Raw genomic sequence first — 23,365 nt, 5'->3', positions numbered from 1 at the left:
TTGCCTGCTCCGCTCCTGACACGGCCTCCAGTCCGGCCCTGGACTCAACCCCTTCCCCTTCAAAGCCCGTCTGGTCCTTCCTGCTGGGCCCTCTCTCCACTCCCCACCTCAGGTGACCCTGGGTCAGACTCCATGCACAGACAGCACAGCCGAGGCCGTCCAGTCCACCCTCCCCAAGTGCAAACAGCTCCGGCGCTGGCCAGGACTCTGTGCACCAAGTGGCCGGGCCCCACGAGCCAGGCTGGGGATTGTCACCGCCGGTCCCAGAGAGGCCCTCCTCTGGTGCCCAGGCTGCAGTCAGCGCCAGCGCAGGGGGTTGGAACAGAGGGCACACCTGGCCACACTGCGGGGTGCGGCACGTCTGAGAGGCAGGCCCCCGTAAACAGCCATGGACAGGCAGCACTCACGCTGGGACTCACCTCAGGGCAGCTGTTGGCCTCCCGCCAGCAGAGCGGAAGCTGCCGGCACCTGGACTCCACTCTCCTGACCCCACAGGCATCTGTGCCTTCCCCCGCGCCCCCCAGTCCTGCCCCACACACCTCCCTCTCTCCCCCAGACACCCCCTATACAAACAGCACAAGTTTCACAGGCTCTCACTCTGCCCACGGGCCTCCTCATCACAGACCCCCCTCCCTGGGCCTCCTCCGGGCTAGCAGGGCCCTGGCCCCCGGAGGCTAAGGCAGGGCCCAGGGACCTCCTGGTTCCACCAGCCTGACTGCCGGTCCCGGCGGCCACCCTGTCTGCACCTGCTCCAGGCTGCTGTCCCTGCTCCCTGGCCTGTTCCCCGCAGGAGTCCCTGCCGGGCTGGCCGGTGCCGCAGCCACAGCCCGTCAGGAGGGCAGGCGGCGGGCCATCCACCGTGCTGAGCCCTGGCGCCGCCCGCTGGGCGGCAGGTGCCCCTGGAGGAGACGCAGAGGTGGCTGTGTGGGAGGGGGGTAGAGGAGGGCCTGCCTCTGGGCCAGACCGGAGGTGTGCGGGAGGGGCCGGGGGGTCCCCTCCTTCCCGGGTGACAGAACCTCCCCTGGTGTGTGCGGCGCCGGGTCCTGTGCAATGGGGTCTCCCCGGCGCTTCCCGCGGCGCCGCCCGCCGGACCCCACCTGCCCGCCCCGCCTACCTGGGGCTCCGGGCGCATCCCGGCCGCTGCGCCCCGATCCGCTCCCCTCCCCGGCTCCGCCCTCCCGCTCCAGCCCCGGCGGCCGGGGCGGGGTGGGGCGGGGTACCGCGGGGACCAGCGGGGCCAGAGCCGGGAACCCGGCGGGAAAGCGGAGCCAGGCCGGGAAGCGGGCGGGGGCCGCGGGGGAGGCGCCGGGAGGGGCCGGGCGAGCGAAACGCACAGCGGGGGCGGGCGGGACGGCGCTGGGCTGCCGGGCGGGACGGGAGACCCGGCTCGCAGACAGCCCTGCACCCCATTTCCCCCCTCCAGCATCCCCTCCCTGCCTCACCGGCCTCGCTTCGGGGATGTCCAGGACACAGCCGGAGGGGCGGGACCGCGCCGGGCTTGGCTGCCTCCGGACGGGCGCGCACCCCGCACCGCCCGGCGCGTCCCGCGGACCCTGCGCCCGGCCCCTGGTGAGCGGGGCACCGCTGCTCCGGAGGGAGGCCGATCCGGACACGCGTGGGCGGCGCTGGCACAGGACACCGGGGCGCATTCCACCCCGGGGGCCCGGCTCTGGAGGAATCCTGCCGGTGACAGGTCCCCTCCGCCAGCCCCTGCCCCAACCCGGGCGCGGAGTTTGTAGGGACCAGACGGACCGGCCCAGAGCGCCCCCTCTGGGAGCTGGGAGCTGGGAGCCCGGCGGCTGGTGGGAGAGGAAGACCCATCACTAGAGAGGAGCAGGGACATGGTTTTTCCTCAAGGAGGAGCCAGGGTGCCCAGAGAGGCGCTGGTCAGGGCCCTGGAGCTCGGGAGCAGCCCTGGGGCGGGGAGGGGACCCCTGTCAGTGTCCGGCGGTTCCCAGGATGCCCACCTTCGCCGGGCGCTGCAGGAGACAGCTCTCCTCCCTGCTACCCCCACTTGTTTGCCGGCCGCCTCACCAATCAGGAGATTAAGTTTTGAAAACACAAGTGAAAAAATAACTGACAGCGGATTCCCGGTTCCTCCGTGGCTGTGGGCCCGGGATAAGGCCCGTTTCTGGACCTCGCCCCGTCCCCATACAGTGGAGAAGGGGACAGCCTCACTCCCCAGTAATTTGCTTCGAGGAATGGGGGTCCGTGCTGGGTCCGCGGCTGGCCTGCCCCACGACGTGCAGGAGGTCGGAGGTCGGAGGTCGGAGCGGCTGTCCTTCTCCTGAGCTCTGTCCCAGCCCCATGCTCCCTGCTGGGCCTGGAACTCCGCTCTCGCTGCTTCAGCGCCTGCAGCCCTCACCATGGTGGGCAGTGGGCAGAGAGGGGGCAGCAGGCAGAAATGGCCACGCTGCCCTGACCCAGTGGCTCAGTTGGAGCATCATCCTGCACACCAATCAGGTTGTGGGTTTGGTCCCCAGTTGGGGCACAGATAGGAGGCAACGGATCAATGTTTCTCTCTCACATCAATCTCTCTTTCTCTTTCTTCCTCCCTTCTCCCCTCTCTCTCAAATCAATAAGAAACACATCCTCGGGTGAGGATTAAATAATAATAAACGGCCAGGGCTGCAGGCTGCTAGCACATCAGCCCCCAAACCTCCATACACCTGCTCCCCTCTGCCTCTGCTGTTCCTGTCGGGCCAGCCAGAGGGCGCAAACTCCAGTGGCCTCTGCAAGGGCTGTGGCACCATCAGGCCAGTCGGGCACTGGGGTCCTGGACCTGCACGGATGGCTACAGAGCACCAAAGCGGGTGAGCTGGGTCTTGCCCTAGAGACGCCTGCCCCACCTGTCCCCGCCGCCTCAGCCCTGCCCCACAGCCCTGCAGGACATCTGGTCGCTGCGGTGTCCATAGTATTGTCTCAGGGAGTCCATGTGAGCAGTTAAAACCCCTCTGCCACCTGCACCCCGAGAGAGCCTTCCCCTCTGCCTCTGTGACAGCCAGAGGAGGGGCCGCGCTGGCACAGCCGCAGGTGCCTTCCTGTACTCACCGACTGGTTTCCCAGGTGCGCTCACCCACAGAACTCGCCCAGGAGGAAGGAGGACCACTGTCTGCCAGGAGCATCCTCACAGACACGGTGGCCCTCTCCCTGTCACAGGGGTGAGCCGGCGGCGCTTGTGTGCGCCTGGACTGCATCTCCATCCTTCCTGGCCCCGGCTGCGGGGACGGGGTGCCAGTGCTCCCCCTGCTGGCCGCTCTCCGGCTTGAAGCTGTGGGAGGAGCTGAGGGCTGTGGGCTCACACAGGACCCCATTACCTTAGTTAGTCTCTTTGAGGGCTGTGCCTCAGCTCTGCCATAAAGCCTAGATGAGTCCCCAGCAGTCTCATGGCCTTCACTTCTCCCCTCCTTACACCCCACAAGCTCCTCCCTCCAGCTGGCACACCAGAAGGCTCTGCCTGGTGCTGGCAGGGACCCTGTGGGAGCTGCTTGGGGGCAGACAAGTGGGCCCCGGACATAGCGCCCTCCTCTCTACACAGGCTGGTTTCTATTGTCTTGGGACGTGTCCACTTGATTTTCACCTCCAAGACGTGTTATTACCCACCCTCCAAACTGTCCTCGTTTCCCTCTGCCCCAATGCCTGTCACCGCCTCCAGGAAGTCTTCCTGACCCTGGGAACAGCCTCAAGGGCCACACCTTGGACTGCCAGCCCAAGGACATGCACCTTACACCCTAGTCTTCCTCCCACCACCTCTCACAGAAGGCTAGTGGCTCCCCACAGGGCCTCTCTGGGAGAATCGGAGCTCCCGTCTAGGCTCCTCGAGTCAAATGTTCTGTGTGAGATTAGTGATGTCTGACCAGGTGAGGGTGTGGAGGAAGGAATCACTAGGGCCCTGGGACTGCATTCCTCATTTGTGGGTTCTTTGACAATTGGCTGGTAATTTACATTCCTAACTAGAGTAGTCACTTAACACACACACACACACACACACACACACACACACACACACACACTTTTATTGATTTTGAGAGAGAGAGAGAGAAAGGAAGAGGAAAGAGAGAAATGTCAATGTGATAGCAAAACAATTATTGGCTGCCTCCTGCATACCCCCTACCGGGGATCAAGCCCACAACCTGGACATGTGCCCTGATGGGAATCGAACCAGCAAACCTTTAGTGCACAGGGCGATGCCCAGCCAACTGAGCCACACTGGCCAGGGCGGATGAGCATTTACTAAGTGTTAAGTTCTCAGAGACACAGTCCCTGCTCTGCTCTCAAGGTTTATCTCAGGGCCATGGGATGCAGGATGGTCAACACGTAAACAAATGAACAAAATTATAGCTGGAGCCGAAACTGGTTTGGCTCAGTGGATAGAGCGTCGGCCTGGGGACTGAAAGGTCCCGGGTTTGATTCCGGTTAAGGGCATGTACCTTGGTTGAGGGCACATCCCCACTAGGAGGTGTGCAGGAGGCAGCTGATCAATGTTTCTCTCTCATCGATGTTTCTAACTTTCTATCTCTTTCCCTCTTCCTCTCTGTAAAAAATCAATAAAATTATATATTTTTTAAATTGTAGCTGGTGATGAGAATGGCTACGGCACAGAGTATGTGGGTCCAGGAGGCCTCCCTGGAGGTGAGCTGGAGCAGAGACTGCTGGGCGGGGCTGCCAGCCTGTGAAGGCACCAGGAGGACATGCCAGACGGGGAGCCCAGCAAGTGCTACTGCCCCATGGCTCAAAGGAGGTCAGTTCATTCAAGGCACGGAGACCAATGAGGGTGGCTGCAGCGAAAGACAGCGGACGCTCCTGGCTGTCCTGGGCATTCTCCAGAAGCTCGGCAGAGTGGCCGAGGGGAGGCGGGATGGGGGTGCATGCTACCTGAGAGGTTTTCACCGGGCAGCATGCTGACAGCCTCCGCAGCACTCCCAGGGAGCTGGGCTCACAGTCGTAACCTCCTTGGGGCTGAACCTGCAGAGCTGTTTCCCAATGGCTGGAAGCACTTCACTGGTTCAGATGAGGTCAAGGTTGAGCTGTCCACCAGCAGCCTGGAGCTGCACCCCCCCTGCAGCCTCCCCACAGGCCCCTCGGAGGTCACGCCAGGGCTCATGCGGACCCTGATTTTGCAGATCAAAGTTTTATTTCCACTTTAAAGGGGGAAACAAGGATGAGGCCATCTCGGTAGGATGTGAATCGGGGTTAGGAGCCCTCCCTTCTTCCCAATCTCTCAAAATCCACAGCTGCAGGTGGGGTTGGGAGTGTGTAATTCGGAAATATGTATTCCCTTTTACTCTTGAAATCACGGGAAAGGACATTCCCAGAAGGTGTCCCAACACTGACGGGGCAGAAACGGGATGTTGGGACACCAGCTAGTATTGTAAGAAATATTAATCATGCTCTGGTAATGGTGATTGTTTTATTCGGATCAGAGAAGGCACATTCTCACCTGGCTGGCAGCCACACTTGGGACCGGAGAGCTCACCTGGAAATCCCTCCCCATTAGGAGCTGCCCATTATCATGGAAAGATTAGCTTTGCTGCAGACGCCAGAGCCAGAAGCCAGAATCGCCAGCCCTTTGAAGGCCCCAGCCCTCTGTTCACCTGTTAACTGCCCATTTGGCATATCCTTTGGCTACTTCCCCAGGGAATCTTTGGCCTTTTACCCAATATAAGCAGCCAGCAACCAGTCAAGGGCTTGGATAGATTAGGGAGTATTTACTGGCACAGAAAAAGTAGCCGGATCCCAATAAGAATCAAAGCTTTGTGGGGCGTTAACTTGCCCTAGTCCCACCCCAGCTCCTTAGCTCCCAGGGCCGGGAAACCCCACACTCGTCATGAAAAGCCTGGGAGCTGCTGTGGGAGCTGAAACTCTCCCGAGGCCTCACTCCCAGAACACTGTCATTGTTTCCGCTAGCTCCGGAGAGATCCCGTTGGCATGAATCCTGTGTTTGACCTGGTTCAGAGCTCACCCAGTACAAAAAGCCTGTTCCCCGGGATTGATTGTCAGAGCAATTACAGGCATGTAACTCCTCAGCTGCCTGAGGCAGCAGATAACAGTTGGAGCGAGCAATAATTAAAAAGCTGGAGAGACAAGGCTCAGGAATGAGGTGTCCACAGGAGCTTCAAAAGCTTGCAGTGGATTCCTGGAATCCAGAAGGCCGCCTTCATCGTATGTCTGGGCTGTGCACACGTTCACAGGAGCACTGAGGAGATCCTGAGCCCTCACCCTGGCTGACTTCGAGGCTCTGAGCAAACGGGAAATGAAGGCTCAGGCAGAGTTCCCGTCCCCCCGGCTGAGGGCGAGGTGTGCCCACAGGCACACGGAGCTCTGGGCAGGGACTGGGAGACTTGCTGGTTCCAGGCATTGAAGGAAGCCTCTCTGTTTTTGTTAAATGACAACTAACATAATGAAGCAGAAACTACAGTGGCTACACACCACCAGATATAGACTTTGCAGAATTAAATCAGAAAAGTCACTAACCAAACAACAACGTCTTCAAAAAACATCAATGACAACAACCCTGAAGAGGAGGGAGACTCTGACTTCCAGAGTTGCCACATTAAGTCATTTTAAATGTCCAGTTTTAACAACAACAAAAATTAAAAGGCATAAAAAACAACAAGATATGACCCACAAGCAGAAAAGCAATCAGAACTGCCCCTAGGAAGTACATTCGACTTATTAAACAAAAAACTATTAAGTAAGTTCAGCAAGATTGCAGAATACAAGATCAATACACAAAAGTTAGTTGTAATCCTATATACTGTTGATGAATAATCTGAAAATAAAATTAAGAAAATTCCATTCACAATAGCATCAAAAAGAATTTAAATTCTTAGGAATAAATTTAACAAAAGAAGTGCAAGACTGAAAACTACAAAATAAAATTGGGAGAGTAATCTAGTCCTAAATAAGACATCCCATGTTCATAGATTGGAAGACAATATGTCAACATAGCAATACTCCCCAAATTGATCTTCAGATAAAATGTGATCCCTATCAAAATTCTAGGTGCTTTTTTTTTTTTTAGAAGTTGTTAAAATTCTCATGGAGATACAAAGGACCTAGAATAACCAAAGCAATCCTTAAAAAAAAAAGTTGGAGGCCCTAGCTGGTTTGGCTCAATGAATAGAGTCAGCCTGCGGACTGAAGGGTCCCGGGTTCGATTCCAGTCAAGGGCATGTACCTTGGTTGTGGGCACATCCCCAGTAGGAAGTGTGCAAGAGGCGGCTGATCGATGTTTCTATCTCATCGATGTTTCTGACTCTCTATCCCTCTCTCTTCCTCTCTGTAAAAAAATTAATAAAATTAAATTTTGAAAAAAACATGTAAGCAAATGTTCATAGCAGGATCATTCATATTAGCCACGAAGTGGAAACAACCCAATGTCCACCATCTAATGAAGAGATAAACACGTAGCATATCCACAGAGTGAAAGATTACTTGGCAATGAAAGGGAATGATGTTCGTGTTTCGTGTGTGAAGCTTGAGGATTTCATGCTAAGCAAAAGATACCAGACACATGAAATGTCCAGAACAGGCAAATCCAGAGTCATGAGCTGGACAGTGGTCACCCCGGGCCAGCAGGTGGGGACGGAGAGCTGGCTGCTGAGGGGTGTGGGGTGTCTTTGGGAGGTAGTGAGAATTTACTGCAATTAAGTAATGATGATGGTTCTATAACCCTGTGAATATACTAAAAATCGCTGAATTAGTCACTTTAAATGGGTGGATTTTGTTATATAATTTATATATTTCCATTTTAAAAAGAAAAAAGAGATGATCCAAGTTACATTCCTAGGCCTCACCCCCATTCCCCTCACATTCCTGACAAAGTGATAATGACCTCATTGCAGACTTAATTTGTATTTCTTTAATTATGAGCAAGACTGAGGTGGAGGAAAAAAAAGGCATTTTTTTTCCCCTTGAATTGCCTGTTTGGGATCTGTCCCTATTTCACCTGGCTGTGCTGTTTTCCTTACTCGTTCGCTGATTACTTGCCTCACAGCACTCCAGGCACTGGCAATAGTCATGAATGCAACAGACAAGTCCTGGCTCTCAGGAGACTCACATGAAGACACAGACACTGCACAAGGGAGCAGGCACAGCTGGCGGTGAGAGCTGTGAGGAGAGCTAAAGGGGCTTTGCTGTTTCACAGGCGTCAGGGGAGGCTCTGTGTGATGGCTTCCCGGCCAAGACCTGAGAGACGTCTCCCTGGAGATCCAAGGGAGTGTCAAGTCCAAGGCCCTGGGCAGAGTCCTGTGTGGCCGCAGAGGAAAGGCCGGTGCAGGCCGGTGCTGCTGTGGAGCGACGGTGGTGAGAGGCGAGAGCAAGCCCTGCTGGGCCCTGTAGGCCGGGGAAGGCTTGCACTCATTTCCTAGGGCTGCAGCACCCCTCACCCCAGAAAGAGGGGCTAGAACAACGGACGTGTATTCCCTCACGGTCTGGGGAGCCTGACGTCTGAAATCAAGGTGCCAGCAGGGCCTGTTCCCTCTGAGGTTCTAGAAGAACCCTTCCTGCCTCTCCCTCGCCGTTGGTGGTTGTCAGCTTGTAGATGCATCGTGTATGTCTCTGCCTTCATGGTCACATGACCTTCTTCCCTCCGTGTTTCTATTGTCTGCTTCCCTTTATAAGGGCGCCAGTCACTGGACTTAAAGCCTACCCCAATCCATTGTGGTCTCTGCAAACACCTATTTCCAAATCAGGTTACATCACAGGTTCCAGATGGACACTATCCACCCCCCCTCTTGAGGCCCCGGAGTCCGCATGTGTCTGCAGCGGGCCCTGCCTCTCTCATCCCCGGCACACTCTCCTTGGGGTGGGAGCCTAGACCCTGGACTGGAGGATCTGTGTGCAGAATGACACCATCTGACCAAACCACTCTGGTTGGTTTATGGAGACAAGACAAGTTGGAAGCAGGAAACCCGTTAGAAGCTCCTGCAGAAACCCAGGTGCCCGGGAAGGTAGGCTGGACTTCGGAAGCAGCAGTGCAGGAGCGAGATCACGCGGATTCTGGACTTACTGAGGCAGAAGCGGAGGATTTGCTCAGTGCTCAGATGTGGGTTTGGGAGGAAGAGAAAGAGAAATGAAGGCGCTGTTGCAACTTTCGGCCTAAGGAAAGGAAGCATGGCCTGTGCATTTATAAGAGCACTTTCATAGGAAGCCATCCTCTGACCTGCATTTAGATGGTGAACTGAGCACATGCATTTGCTTTTTACACTTCCCAACCTCCGTGAGAGAGAAGGGCACAGAGGAAAGGCGAGGGCGGCCACCAGCAGCCGAGGTGCCTCACAATTCTGGAAGGCAGATGGCTTCGGGTGGATGGGAGAAGCAGGCTTAGAGACAAGGTCCAGCCCAGGAGGCTCACCTGTCCTAATACTGGACAAGTGCTGGTCACTTCTGGGCTGGGAGGCCAGACACCCATCACGAGCTGCCCGCTAAGCCAGCCTCCTGTGTGGAGCCCCCTGCATCCTGGCCTCGGGGGAGGGGTGGCGCAGCTTGCAGCAAAGTGCTGACTACCCCCCTCACTGCACCAGGCCTGCTGTGGGGTCAGAGGGAGCACTCACCAGGCTCCTCCTTGACCTGGGCAGAGGCATGAACAGGCAGGAGAGAAGCACGAACAGCAAGTAAGAAAGGGCCAAGGGAAGAACCAGCCCCAGAGGAAGCAGACACATGAAGAAATCTTTTTTAATTAATTTATTGGCATGACATTGTTTAATAAAACTATCCGGGTTTCAGGCCCACGATCCTATCATCCATCATCGTCTGTATATTGGACTGAGTGCTTACCACCCAAGTGAAGTCTCCCTCCATCACCATTTTCCCCTTTTCCCTCTCCACCTCCCTTCACCCCTGCTTCCCTCTGGCCATCACCATACTGTTTGTCTATGCCCACGAGTCAACAAAAGAAATCTTAAAAGGAGAGAGAGAGAGAGAGAGAGAGAGAGAGAGAGAGAGAGAGAGAGAGAGGAGGGGACTTGAGAGTTGCATCCATGTAATGAGAGGACACAGCGGCCGAGGGCCTGGCAGAGCTGTGGAGACCCCACTCTGACACTCCGTCCCTCCCTGCTCCTCCGGGCAGTTTAGCCTGCTCTGTGCTTCCCACACCTGACCTGTCTGTCTGTCCATCCCACAGGAACGCCCTAGTCCAAGTACCAACCCCTTCTCCCCAGGAAATAGCGTCGGCCTCCCGGTGGCCAGGTTTGCTGCCCTCCCTCAGCCCCTCCCCGCTGCTAACCACCCTACAGAGGGGCCCGTGTGGCTTCCACCGGCCCCTTCTTACAAACCTCAGGGCCCCCCATGCTTCCAGCAGAGGAACCTGTGACTTGGCTGTAAAGGCCAGGCTCACTGGGTGGGACTCCCCACTGCTGTTGAGAGGCTCTGCTCCCTCCCCCACAGGCCCCCGGGGGCTGCTCCGGCTGCTCAGAATGCTCCATGCTGCTCCTGCAGGCCTCCCTGGCCCCATCCCCCGCAGGGACACAGACCTGCAGCCTTCCCCCCTGGCACTTCCCAGCTCACAGCTCTGCTGCTCTGGGACCCTCCGCATCTGCCTCTGATTTGGAAGAGGTGCAAAGCCACTGGCTCAGCCCAGGTCGCTGGGGGGCAGCTGTGTGCTGTGCTCCTCACAGTCTGGCCGGAGTCCGGCCCCAGGGTAGGCTCGGCCTTCCTGCAGACTGTTGCAGATTTCTGAGTAAGATCGAAGGCGCAGTAATAATGTACTCTTGCCTTAGCTGGGTTGGCTCAGTGGCTAGAGCGTCGGCCTGCCAACGGAAGGGTCCTGGGTTCGATCCCAGTCAAGGGCACATACCTCGGTTGCGGGCTGGATCCCCAGTAGGGGGCGCGCAGGAGGTACCGGATCACTGATTCTCTCTCAGCGTTGTTTGTTTCTCCCTCTCCCTTGCTCTCTGAACGCAATAAAAAAATATTTTTTAAAAATAATGATTTACTCTCAGTCCCCAGGAATCTGAGCTCAACGTTCTCAAGAAGCACCTCTGTCCCCAAGAACTGCGGCCCGGGTCTTGGCCAGGGCCCCTAGGAGGGAGGGCGGGATGGATGGGGCAGGACACTGATCCTGGGCCGGAGGACAGAGGCGGCCAGCCGTCAGGCGGTGCTCACTGGGGCGCTGGCTCCGGGTCTGACAGTTCCTTACTCAGGGAAAGTGCTGCTACAGATGCTTCCATTGGTGGGTTTAAAGTTTGTTTTTAAAGCAGGATTATTCTGTGTCCTCTTCAAGCAAAGCTCCCTGCAGACGGCCACACAGCTGCACCGAACGCCCTGCAGCCCGGTGAGGCCTCAGATCTGTGCCCCACGGGGGGAGCTGGCCCAGCCTCTGACCTCTCCGACCCTCAGCGTCTTCTTCTCGGAAACGCAGTGGGTGCTGGGCACCCGGGCGGGCGGGCGCAGCCCAGTCCGGCAGCTCCTCCTGGCGCTGCACACACCGGTGAGGCGGAGGTCTGGGCCCGGCGGAGGATGACTACCGAGGAGGGGGACCCCCACAGGGAGCTCCGAGCAGCTGGGGCTGTTCCGCCTGGGGTGGTGCCGAGTCGGCTCCCAGCTCAGCATGCACCTGTCACCGCCACAAGGAGACCATCATCCAGCACACAGACGACAGCCCAGTGTCTGCCTGTTGTCCCGTAATTCGCTCTCAGAGTGTCCCCCACCCCACCCAGCCAGACTGCTACGAAGCAGCTTCCCGGGCCCCACTGGGTCTGACGACACCGGAGTCCAGGGCTGCGGCCCGGGAATCTGCACCGAAGTGCAGCCTGGAGAACCCTCAGAGGGCAAGCCGGCTGCCGCAGGGCCCTGCCTCTCAGCCTCACCGGGCCCCTAGAGCAGGCCGAACCCAAAGGCCTCCGAGGGGCAGAAGGCTCAGCTCTTTCCCACCTGCACCAGGCCCAGGGCAGTCCCTGCGGGGCAGGGGAGAGGGCCAGAGGCTGGGGTGGTGGCCTGCTGGGATGGGGGTGGGGGGGTGGGGGAGGAGAAAGGACTGGCAGGGGTGGGAGGTGGGGGGTGGGGAAGGACTGGCAGGAACCTGGAGCAGACAGAGGCTCTCGCCCCGGCTGAGCACTGGGAAGCGGTGAGGAGGGGCCCTGCCCCAAGGAACAGAGTGAGAGCGGGCAGGGCCTGGGGTCACACTCAGCAGTGCAGGCTGGACTGCAAACCCCATGTTCCGGGCACCTCCCTGACCGAGGGGCATGGAAGGTCCTGGTCACCCCTCGGATGGACCAGGCCTTGAGGGAAGGGCTGGGAGGGTTGGAAACCCAGACATCCAGCAGGGAGTGCTGTGAGGAGGCTGCTCTGGGATTGGGGCCTGGCCTCCGTCCTTCGATCCCATTTCTGAGACTTGCTTTCCCTTCCCACCCTCCAGGCCAGACATGCAGGGGGCATCCGCCAGAGCAGGCCCCGCGGTACCCCCGTGGGCCCCTCCTGTCCCCTGGGAGAGCAGGCCCCGCGGTACCCCATGGGCCCCTCCTGTCCCCTGGGGGAGCAGCCCCCGCTGCCTGCCTGCACCTCCCAGGCGCACACCCCACCCCCATCCTGTGATCTGGGCTGCACCAGGAGCTCCCCGGGAAGCACCTACACTGAGGCAGGAACAAGCACACGTGAGTGGAGAGGAAAAGCAGAGGACAGGCTGGTCTCCTGTTCCTGTGGCAGCAGCAGGAGCGCAGGTGTGCACACACCTGGACAGGCAGCTGTGCAAATGGAGATTCAACCCAGGGCTCGCCGGGCCATCCAGGGAACAGTGCAGCCCCATCCCCGTGTGGCCCGACCTGGAGGGCCCCCCGGCCGGCGGGCCTGTCCGGGACCGGCTTTCCGCCTGGCGCTCACGCACCCCCCTGGGCACTGCCGTCGGCCCCAACCTCCGTCTGCTCCCCGGATGGGCCAGGGTGAGCACAGGGCGGTGCTGGACAAGGACAGAAGCCGGCTCCAGCCCAGCGCTGCCTGACCCAGTCACACGCATCTTAAAACTGGGAGCCTTCCCGCTGCGGTCAGAGGAAAAGGTGTGACTACAGAGCGGCAGAAAGATGGACTGGACACCCCTGCTGGTGTGGGAGCCGCGTGGGGGGCCCAGAGGGGCCCTGGGAGCCGGGGGCCGCCTGCCCACCGCCAGGGGGAGCAGAGCTCCGGTCCTCCCCTGCAGGCCCGGGAGGAAGGCCACACTGGGACCTCGGCCCGCTGAGCGGCACTGGCCTCTGACCCACAGAGCCAACCGGCGGATGACAAATGTGTTATTGCAGCCGCCATGCGTGTAGCATTTTGTTAGGGCAGCTGCCGGCACAACAGGTCCCTGGGACCATGGCAACCAGCTCTGCTTCAGAGCAACAGGGGTCTTGTACGGCGCCTGGCTCAGTGCCACATGCCGCGGGGCACGGCCCTGGAGGCCACCCATGCCAGCAGCCAGCCTGCAGCCACGCACACACACACACACACACACACCCGCTCCGCCTCTGCTCCTGGCCTGGCTCTGGCACCATCCCGCCCTGCAGGACTCCGTGAGGAGCGAGGACCACAGACAGGACCTGGAACGTGTCCACGTGCGTTGGTCCCCGGCCAACGTGCTCCCTCCAGAAACGGCCCCGTCATCCACAAGCAGAAGCTAGACGGGAACACCCAACACGGCAAGCCCAGGCGTTGGAGGGGCTGCAGAGAGGGCAGGGCCCAGAGGGAGGTCCCCACTGTGACAATGGCCCCGGGAGGGTCCTGGGTGCGCCCTCTGGAGCTGCCAAGGTGCCTGCTGAGGCCACGTGTCCTTGGGCTGCTCCCGTGGAGGGCACTGGGCGGCCCTGCCCAGCCTCTCCCAGGGCAGAATGCCCCCGCAGGCGCCTGTCCTTGGGCTCCATGGGCCTCTCCCGGACTTCCTCAGGCTCCTCTGGGTCTGCCCTCTTCCTGCCCGCTCCTTCCCCTGCTCTCCTCCATCTCAGGGCTCCCCGGGTCCCTCTCTCTCTCTCTCTCTCTCTCTCTCTCTCTCTCTCTCTCATCGGGTCTAGTCTGGCTTCTGCTTCTCGGGGGCCTGGAGCTGACACCTCCACGCTCTGTCACACCATTGCCAACCACACCGCACCTCTTGGGCCTGGGCAGCAGGGCTGGGTGGGGGCTGGGGTCCAGCAGGCGGCCCTGCTCAGCGGCAGCTGGCGTCGCCCCTCCACACTGTGTGTCACAAGCGGTGCTTTTTGCTAAAGCGCGTCTGGGACCATGACTGCAGCTCAGGATCACTATGGGGCGAGCGCCAAGCAGCGGTTCTCCCTGGTGGCCCCAAACTCGTAGCCAAGGGAGGGGCCAAAGGAGGCAGCCTCTTCCCGCCGGCCGTGTTAGCAACGCGTGAGAGCCACTGGCGTGTCCGCTTCGGGGGCCGGCCCGGGAGCTGGTGCGGCTGGCAGCGCCGTGGCGTCCGGAGCTCCTGCAGCCCAGCAGCCTGGACACAGCACAGGAGGGAAAGTTGGGGACTTTCCTCCGGGGCACAGGCTGCCAAATCCCTGGACATCTGGAGAGGAAGCCGAGAGGGACTGGGGTTCCAGCAGCTCCTGCGAAGTCCCCGCAGGTGGAAGCCTGCCAGCCCGCCCTCTGGCGGCGGAGGTGGGAATGACACAGAGGGCGGTGCGCAGGCTGCGGGAACCCTCCGCTGTCACTGACCGGCCGCGCCTCCAGCGGCCCGCACCTGCCTGCACCGCCCGCTCGCTTTGGCTCACTTTGACGTCCTCGCGTCCCCAGTTCGCTACCTGCTCAGTTTCACATCTTCCTGCCCCTGCCCCTGCCCCTGCCCCTGCCCCTGCCCCTGCTACCACCTTTCCTCGCTTGTCACCCTGGGTCTGGACCACCACACACACACACACACACACACACACACACACACGCACACACACACAGGGATGTCCTGGACAGCAGTGAGGGCTGAAGGAGGACCCTGACTAACCCGATGCAGTGCCCGGCTCACGTCTGTGCAGTTTGTCCCAAGGCCAGGGAGCGTCTGGGGGACCCGTCCTCCTCCTCTTAACTGTAAGCTCCGGGGGCAGGGCGTGCTCCTCACGGAGCCCCTGAGTCCTGCCCTCCCACCCGTGGGTGCCCAGCGTGCCCTCGGGGACTGAATTAAGACCTCACAGCTTGAACGTGTACTTGTCACAGTCACTCCTGTGAGGTGCTTCGGGCCCGTTTTCCAGGAGTGCAGGCTGAGGTCTGAGGTGTACAACAGTCTGCTCAAGATCGAAGCTGAAACCAACGCCCAGACTCTTACCTCACAGGCAACCGGAGCCGGTGCTGGGCGTGGGGGTGGGGTTGGCTGCGGGCTCAGCACCCTTTCCCCTCGCCCCTCACTCTCTCCGGGGTCCTCTCTGTGAAGTGGGGGTGAGCAGTCTGCCTCGCGGGGTTACGGAGAGACTGGATGCATCAGTGCAGGTGAGGTGCCCGCCATGCCCCCCACAGAGCAAGCCCAGGGAAGCCTAGGCATCAGCCCCCGTGCTCTGCCCACACCCACGACCTCACCCTGGGGCACATCCGGCTGCCCTCAGCGGGCCCTGTGCCCACAGCCGTGCTGGCACCTGGGAGGGCGAGCCTGCCTGCTGTGCTGGGCTGGGGGAGGAGCAGGGGCTGCTCGGTCTGCCTGGCCCTCTCCCTCTGGCCCAAAAGGCCACTGCTGCCTGAGCTGCGGCTTCCTCCCAGCAGCCTGTGCCCAGCGCGCTGTCCCCAGGGAGGGGCGGGCGAAGGCAAGGGGCCCGGCTGCGGGGGAGAAGAGGAAGGTCGGGGTGCGGTGCAGGGTGTGGTGACCTGCTGGGTGAGACACACTGGCTGAGACACGGCTGGGGGGTGGGGCAGGCGGTGCCGGACAGAGGCTGTGCCTGCTCTGGTCCAGGCAGCCACGGGCAGGCTGGTCTGGGTCGGGGAGCATTAAGGCCACGCAGGCCTCGGCCCAGAGACGAGGGCTTTGCCGGGACTTCAGCACCAGGTCCTGGGCCTGAAGCAGCCCAGGGCACGCTCCCAGGACCAGGCCGCTGGGCGGAGGGAGCCTCCGGTTCTGTGGGTGAGCAGAGGCCCAGCAGGTGGGGCCGGGGTGGGCAGGGGCCAGGAAGGAGGGTGGCATCTGTGGTGACAGGAGAAGGGGTGGAAGGAAGAGACGTGGTGGGCAGCAGGCTAGGTCTCCCTGGACAGTGAGCCCTGCTCTGTGGGTAAAAGAATGAATGCAGGGGCCTGGGAACCTGCATTCCTTTATTTCTTTTCTTTTTTAATTTCAGAGAGGAAGGGAGAGAGAGAGATAGAAACATCCATGATCAAAGAGAATCACTGATCAGCTGCCTCCTGCACGCCCTCTACTGGGGATGGAGCCCACAACCCGGGCATGTGCCCTGACCGGGAATTGAACCGTGACCTCCTGGTTCAGAGGTCGACACTCAACCATCAGCCACGCCGGCCGGGCGGAAGGTGCCTTTCTAACAAGGCCCGGTGTGAGGCCGCAGGCCCTGGGTCCCGCTGTGAGGTCACCTTTGTAAAGTCCCCGCTGGGTGAGGGCCGGCAGCAGGAGAAGGAAGATGCTGCACACAGAGCCCCAGCCCCTGTGCCCAGCGAGAGGCTGCCTCTGCCTCGGGGTCAGGCGGGGGGGGGGGGGGGGGCGGGGGGGAGAGAACGAAGGGAAAGGGGTGTGGGGGGGGCAGAGCTAGGAAGCAGGGGCTCAGGAGGAAGACCATGCTGCTGGGGGAGCGCCCGCAGCCCCACACACCTGGCCCAGGAGGTCCTGGCGGCCTCGGAAACCCCTCTGCCTGGCCTGCCTGCCGTCCGCTGCTCCCAGCACTTCACCTGAGGGGTCACTCCGGCCCCAGCGAGCAGAGCCCCAGCCGTTGGTCTCACACCTCCGGACCCCCACGGGGTGGACTCGGATGTGGATGTGCAGCCGCCAGGCAGAGGCTTTTGTGGCCACCTGTGGCCTCAGCACAGGGCAGTGAGGCAGCCAGCACCTGCCAGGTCACATGTGTAACAGACACGGGGTGCCTGGGGCGGGGCGGGAGAGGAGGCTGCCTGGGCGCGGGGAACCCCTCCTTCAGGCACCACTACAGCCTCGCTGCCGGCGCCCACGCCGAGCCCCACACTGTGCTGGAGCAGAAGGCGCAGGTCAAGGTGGAGTGTGCTTTCTGCACCTCCTGGGTTCTTCTGGGCAGTGAGTCAGGGGCCCCCTGCTTACTGCCCATGACCCACCCACGGGGGCTTCCTCAGACCTTGCAGGAGGCACAGAGGACAGGGCAGAGCTCAGATCCCCGAAGTCATCATGGATGGAGCGGGTGCTGAGCTGGGGCCCAGTGCCCAGGGACCTAGGCTGATGTCAGACCAGCTTCATCACTCAGCTCCCTCTCCTCAGGCCCTTCCCTGTGAACCCCACTCCTGCTGGCCCCCAGGTGTGCCCTGCCTCCCAGCGCTCTGGGCCCAGCGTCCCCTACAGCTGTGACTCTGCCATCTCATGGAAGTGCCACTGTCTGACGCCCTGCCGTTCTCCGCCGTGCAGAGGCACCCTGGTGCCCATCGGTCATGGGTCTGCCCTTCCCCCCCCCCTGCCCTCTCTCCTGAGGGGGCACAGGGGGCTCACATCCACAGCATCATGAGTGGAAAGGGGAGACGGCTGGGGTGCACGTCTCCCCACACCTCAGGCAGGTCCTGCTCCAGGCACACTCCTCGCTGCCCTCCACATGTGCAGGCACTTCCGCTGCCTCGGCACCAGGTGTCCTGGCGGAGCCTCCGCTGCTGGAGGCCATTCCTTGGCATCAGGACGCGTGGGAAAGCCAGGCGGGCCGGCCACCCATGGGTGCACGGTCACAGCCAGGGCCCGGGCAGCCACAGCGACAGCCACAGCCAGCGCCAGCCGGTGAGCGAGGCAGCGGCGCCCTGGCAGACAGAGGAACGACGTCCACACAGAGCTGGGCCCTGGGCCCAGGTACCGACCGCCTGAGGGAAAGGAGGGCGGCTGGTGCCAGGAGGCGGCGAAGGAAGGGATCAGGCACGCATCTCGCTTTGTTAATAAGATGGTGTCGGGAAGACCAAACAGCCGGTAGATGAGGGACGTTCCTTACGGAGGGCCCACAGACGCCTCTGGGAGAAACGACCTTGGGAAGAAGCCCTGTGCCACCCTGGGGCCCACAGAGGTTACCACCGGCTGCAACCCTCAGAAGGATGGATGGATGATGCCAGGATGAGAACCCCACCCCAGGCTCACCACCACCACAGCCAAACCTGACGTGATTTGCTCGCCACGCCAAGGACAGGTCAGGACCGAGAAGCATTCTTGCCACAATAACATAAATCCCGAAAAAGAAGCTGTTGAGCTAAACCCAGTCTGGAAGGAAAGGGGTGGAGGACATTGTGAGGGAGCAAATTCAGAAGCCCCAGGAAAGGACCTTCCACTCTTGGGCAACTCACCCAGGGCCTTCACCAGCCGATGGCTTTAAAAAGGCAGTGGGCGAGGGAAGGGCTGCTGTACACTCAAGAGGTGTTTTGTATATTTTTTAATCTTCACCCAAAAATATTTTTTCTCCCCATTGATTTTCAGAGAGAGGGAAAGACAGAGAGAAACGCCGATGTGAGAGAAACACACTGAATGATTGCCTCCTCCCAGAGCCATGATCAGGGCACGGGCAGGGGAGGGGCCTGCAGCCTATGTACGTGCCCTAAGCCGGAATCGAACCCAGACCCTTCGGTCCGCAGGCTGATGCTCTAGCCACTGAGCCAAATCGGTTAGGCCAAGATTAAAGGGGTTTACGGAAAATAAAAACCAGGTGCCCATATGGCTTTAATTTGGTTACCAATTATACAAACCAACTGAATAAAGGCATTTTCAGGATGAGGAAAACGGAATACGTACTGGGTGTTAGGTGACAGCGAGGAATGGCTGCTGATTTTGTGAAGTGTGATCGTTACTGTGTGGTTTTGTTCGAACACGGCCCTGGCTGTTTACAGGTCCGCGCTGGAGGACAGGCCACCACACTGGGCATGGATGTTTCACCACGTTAGCCACAAAGAAAAAGAACAGAGCAAAGGAAAAGAAGGATGAAGGGAGGGAAGGATGGAGGGGAAAAAAAAAATTATTACATGAAGCAAACTGGTAAGATCTTAACTGCTGAATATGGACACGTGTGGGTTTGAAAATGTTCATAATAACAATTAAATTTAAACCATGGTATCAATCAGCACATGAATATACAGACAGAGCAACCCAGCAAACAAGAAAACCTAGAAATAGCCTCACACGTGTATGGCGGCTTAGTCCATGATAAAAGTAATAATTCAAATCGGCGGGGAAAGGCAATTATTTGATGAGTGGTGTTGGGCAAATGGGTGGCCATCTGGAAAAACATTAAGCTGGAGTCCCACCAGATGGATCGAATATTCACATTTGACAAATGAAACCATAAACCTTTGAGATAAACGAGAGAATTTCTTTATAGTTTCGGAGTAGAAAAGCCCCTGAAATTACTGGCAGACAATCACTTCAGCCTACAGAAACAGTAACTTCACAAGGTTCAAACCTAATATGTATTTTAAAATATGTTTTAAAAAATCATGGTTCTGGCTACATACATTTTTAAATTCTTCATGCAAAAAAAAAGCACAAGATGAGCCTACAGTAAACTAGGAGAAAGATCTGCAACTCATGCTCCAAAAGTTCAGTTTCCCTAATGTATGTAGAGTCCTCCTAAGAATCAATAAAAAAAAAGTGCCATAAACCCAACAGAAGCAGTGTTGGTAATGCAAACACCAGCTCACGGGAAAGAAAATACAGGCAGATCTTACAGAGACACACCCGATCTCATTCTTAGAAAAAGAAATGCTCATAAAATTCCAAGAGATGCCATCTCTCACCCATCCATTCGGCAAAGACGAGGGGGCGGAGAAACAGGCGCTCACATACTTCCACACAGGAGATCATGGCGACGCCTGCAGCGCCCCGATGACTGTGCGCACCAGCACCTGCCTTGTTTTCATCATTGGATTCCATTGCCATCTAATACCGGGATGTCTTATCCTTTGGTTAGTGAATATTTATACGTGCTTTAAACTCCAAATATGAACGCTTTAAACGACGTTTCGGTGCTGATTTCTATCACCAGCCTGGCCTGAGTCACCATGTCTCTCTGATGAGCCTTCAGGTGTTTTCACAGCTCGTCTGCAGGCAATTTTCTGGAAAGCTCCCTCACTGGCTGCAGAGTTCTGCTCCTGCGCCTGCGCGCATTAGCCTCTGGGGGCGGAGCACTGTGGTGGGCGGTTCCCTCCAGGCCCCGCCCATGCGGGATGCCCACTTGTGACCATGGTTCTAGCTGCCCTGGCCCTCCCCAGAAGAGCAGCCCGCACCCTGGACAACCCTGCTCATGTCAGCCTCCCTCCTGAGTCCTTCAAACCCACTCTGCCGGCCCCGCAGTGACCCAGGGCTCCGTGCCCAAGAGACACCTCAGCCACACTCACCTTGCTGGGGTGAGCCGAGCCCCCAGGCCAGAGGAGGGAGGACACAGGCCCGGGGACCCCCTTCCTGAGGTGGGGCCAGCAGGAGGGGCCTGGCCTTGGATGGGCAGTGCACGTCGGCCAGGCTCTCCCCAGGCCAGCCTGACGTTCTCCTGGAACAGCTCAGCCTCCCCCAGGGCCCACCCCCTACCACTAACAGCAATGCAGTGACTCACTGCGCAGCCCGCTCTGCCCGTACCTCCTGGGAGCCGTGGAGCACCACAAGCTTCTCCTCTAGGAGCCTCCAACCCCATCCACCCAGCCCGAATCCCCTCACTCGCCTGATCCACCCACCCAGCCTCCACCCTCTTCCCGGCCCTCAGCCGAGGCGGAAACCTGGGTCCTGGCCGCCAGGGCCCACCCTCTGCAGTCAGCAGGGGGGCAGCCAAGACCAGGGCCGCAGAGGCGGCGGTCCGAGAGGGCTCCTTCAGAGGCATACAGGGCGCGGCTTGCGCAGAACGGTTCTGGGGAAGTTTCAGGCAGAAGTATGGGCTCTGAGCTGGGTTTCTACACTGACAAGATGGGGCTCCTCACCTGGGCACATCCCCCACACCCAGGGCCTTCCCTGGCAGCCGGCTGTGTCTGGGACCCAGGCCATACCCAGATGGAACTGAGGCACCGAGACAGGCACATGGGGGGCTGGATACCAGAGTCTCAGCCTCACGGGCAAAGGGGGTCAGCAGAGGGGCCCGCCCCGTGAGCAGCCCTCGCGGGGGTGGGCATCCGCCTTGGCTAATAAACCCGTCAGAATGCACGTCCTCTCCCAGCCCCCTCAGCTTCTGGGCAAGCCAGCCTCCTCCACGCAAGCTACTCTTTGTTAACAGGGTTGCCATGGCAACTGATCCAGGAGAACTCTCTTCAAGGTAGCATCTGAGGGTGACACTTGGAGAGATGGAAGTGGTGGTGACAACAGGCAGAGCCTGGCCTCCCAGCCCACCCCCACTCCTCCTTCCTGAGCAGGTCTGGTCACCAGAGACCCCCCTTCTCGGCCCAGAGCTTCTGGGTCTGCTCCCCACTCCTCTCCGTGGATGGGGAGAGCAGCGTGGCCCAGGCCAGGCACACCCCTCATCCCTCATCCCTCATCCCTCACCTCCTCACCCCCACTCCCCACAGGCTCCCAGGCACAAATCTGTGCCCCCTGCCCACCACACACAACTGCTCACAGGCTTTGCTGAGTCTACCAGTGCAGCCACCATTTCTGAGATTGGGGTCCAACTGGGGCCAAGCCGGGGTAGACATGACTCCAAGGGGTCACAGACGGGTAACTGCGGGGGCAGCATGCAGCAGAGGCCCGGGGCACCTGGCACAGCATGCCCATGCAGAGAGGCCGCCCAGGAAGCCTGGGAGCCGACAAGGTGGGCAAAGAGGCACCTGCATGGAGCAGGAGGTCCGAGCATCTTTACAACGAGAAGGGTAAAAGGCCCCTGACTGCTGTGAAAAGGCACTGCAGGGAGGAGGCTGCTGCAGTGGTCCAGCCAGGGGAGGGCAGCCGCCTGGGCCGGCGGCCGTGGGCAGGGACAGGTAGAGGGCAGAAGTCAGGTCTGGGATGGTAGGCTACCCTGGCTGATGACTCAGCCCAGGCAAGGGGGTCTGGCAGAGGCACCAGGGAGACCCCAGCTGCCCCATTGCTCAGACGGGGAGCAGAGCTGACAGGCTGCCCGTGGCCGCCTGGGGCATCCAGCAGGCACCAGCTTGCATGTTGACAGAGCCCCGAGGTCGGGAGGCGTTGGAAAGGGATGAGCACCGAGGAGGGAACAGAGGCGGTGGCTGAGGGGAGGATACAGGTCCAGTTCCTGAGGAGTGGCAGCTGTGCCCGGGATGGAGCCGGAGGCCTGGGGCCCAGGGTGAGCTGCAGAGCCCGGGAGCGGGGGCCGTGGCTGCCTCAGTGTCCGCAGGCCCCTGAAGACCGGGTCGCTGGAGCGAAGGGGACGCGCCAGATGGGAGTGGGCGGTGAGGGTGTGGAGTGAGAAGCAGAGACGGCGGCACACTTGCCTGTGCAGGGGCGGACAGCGGGGTGGAGAGAGCTGGAGAGGGAGACGTGAGAAGGGGTGGTGGTTGTGTTTGAGCTGCAGAAGCTGCATGCACGCAACTGCACCCGCCAACGAGGGCAGCGGCACCTCACCGGAGAGGAGGGGACACCACTGCTGGACAAACGGAGAAAGGGCCCCCGAGTGCCCAGCTCTGTGCCCGGGGAATCGCCCAGCGGGGAAACGGGTGCTCTCCTCCGAAGTCAGGGAGACTCCCACAGGGCCAGCCTCGGGCCCTCCTCCCTGAGCTGCCTGCCCACTGCTCCCTGCACCCACCTCACCGCAGACCTCGCAGCCGCTCCGGAGGGGCGGGCGGGTGTGAGCTCGGCCTCGCTCCGGCAGCACAGGCTCAGAGGCCTCGCTCCGGCAGCACAGGCTCAGAGGCCCGGCCCCGGCTCACCGGGGGCAGGGAGGGGAGAGACTCTCTCCTTGCTGTCCGCCTCCCAGCGTCACCGCCCGGACCCTGGGAGCTCCCTGCTGTGAGGGAGGTGGACCCTGGCACCTGTGCGGCTCCCGGGAAGTGTGGACCCTGCAGAGGAGAGCATCACACTGCCCCCAGGCCATCACGCTGCCCAGGGCAGCCAGGGGGCAGGAGCATCAGGCCTCGCCACCCTCGCCCTGGCAGGCAGCAGGGCGGATGCTGACACCTTCACACGCCTGGTGACATGTCGCACCAGCCTCAGGCCCAACCCAGGAAACCCACTCATTCCCAGGCCTCCCTGCCCCGAGCCCCAGCTTCCCGCTGGCCCCGGCCCTCCCGGCTCAGAGCCGGCCAGGACCCTGTGGGGCTCCTACGCCACAGCCAGGCTGACCTCCGCTGACCCTCCCACAGCTGGCTCCGGGTGTTAGACCGGCTCTTCCTGTGTGCCCAGCGCAGGGAC

The 23,365-nt window shown here is 60.2% G+C and overlaps 1 protein-coding gene across 5 annotated transcripts in view; it reads right to left on the bottom strand.

Moving 5' to 3' along the window:
• Window positions 1-23,365, bottom strand: part of RASGEF1A (RasGEF domain family member 1A) — a 53,105-nt gene that overhangs the window by 25,755 nt on the left and 3,985 nt on the right. The window contains exon 1 of one of the 5 annotated variants that reach the window (XM_084903432.1): window positions 1,443-1,506. The exons of 3 other annotated variants lie outside the window; for them this stretch is intronic. Coding sequence is in view for 1 of the 2 variants with exons in the window: in XM_084903430.1 (XP_084759556.1) it covers window positions 1,115-1,132 (18 nt within the window). In the remaining variant the exon portion in view is untranslated. Of the gene's footprint in view, window positions 1-1,114; window positions 1,170-1,442; window positions 1,507-23,365 lie in introns of those variants that run through there. One more of the 5 variants, XM_084903430.1, reaches the window with a different exon arrangement.

The sequence above is a fragment of the Pipistrellus hanaki genome (genome assembly GCF_964339955.1).
Source record: "Pipistrellus hanaki genome assembly, chromosome: 14".
Taxonomy (NCBI): domain Eukaryota; kingdom Metazoa; phylum Chordata; class Mammalia; order Chiroptera; family Vespertilionidae; genus Pipistrellus; species Pipistrellus hanaki.
This window is presented reverse-complemented; position numbering and strand designations above follow the sequence as displayed.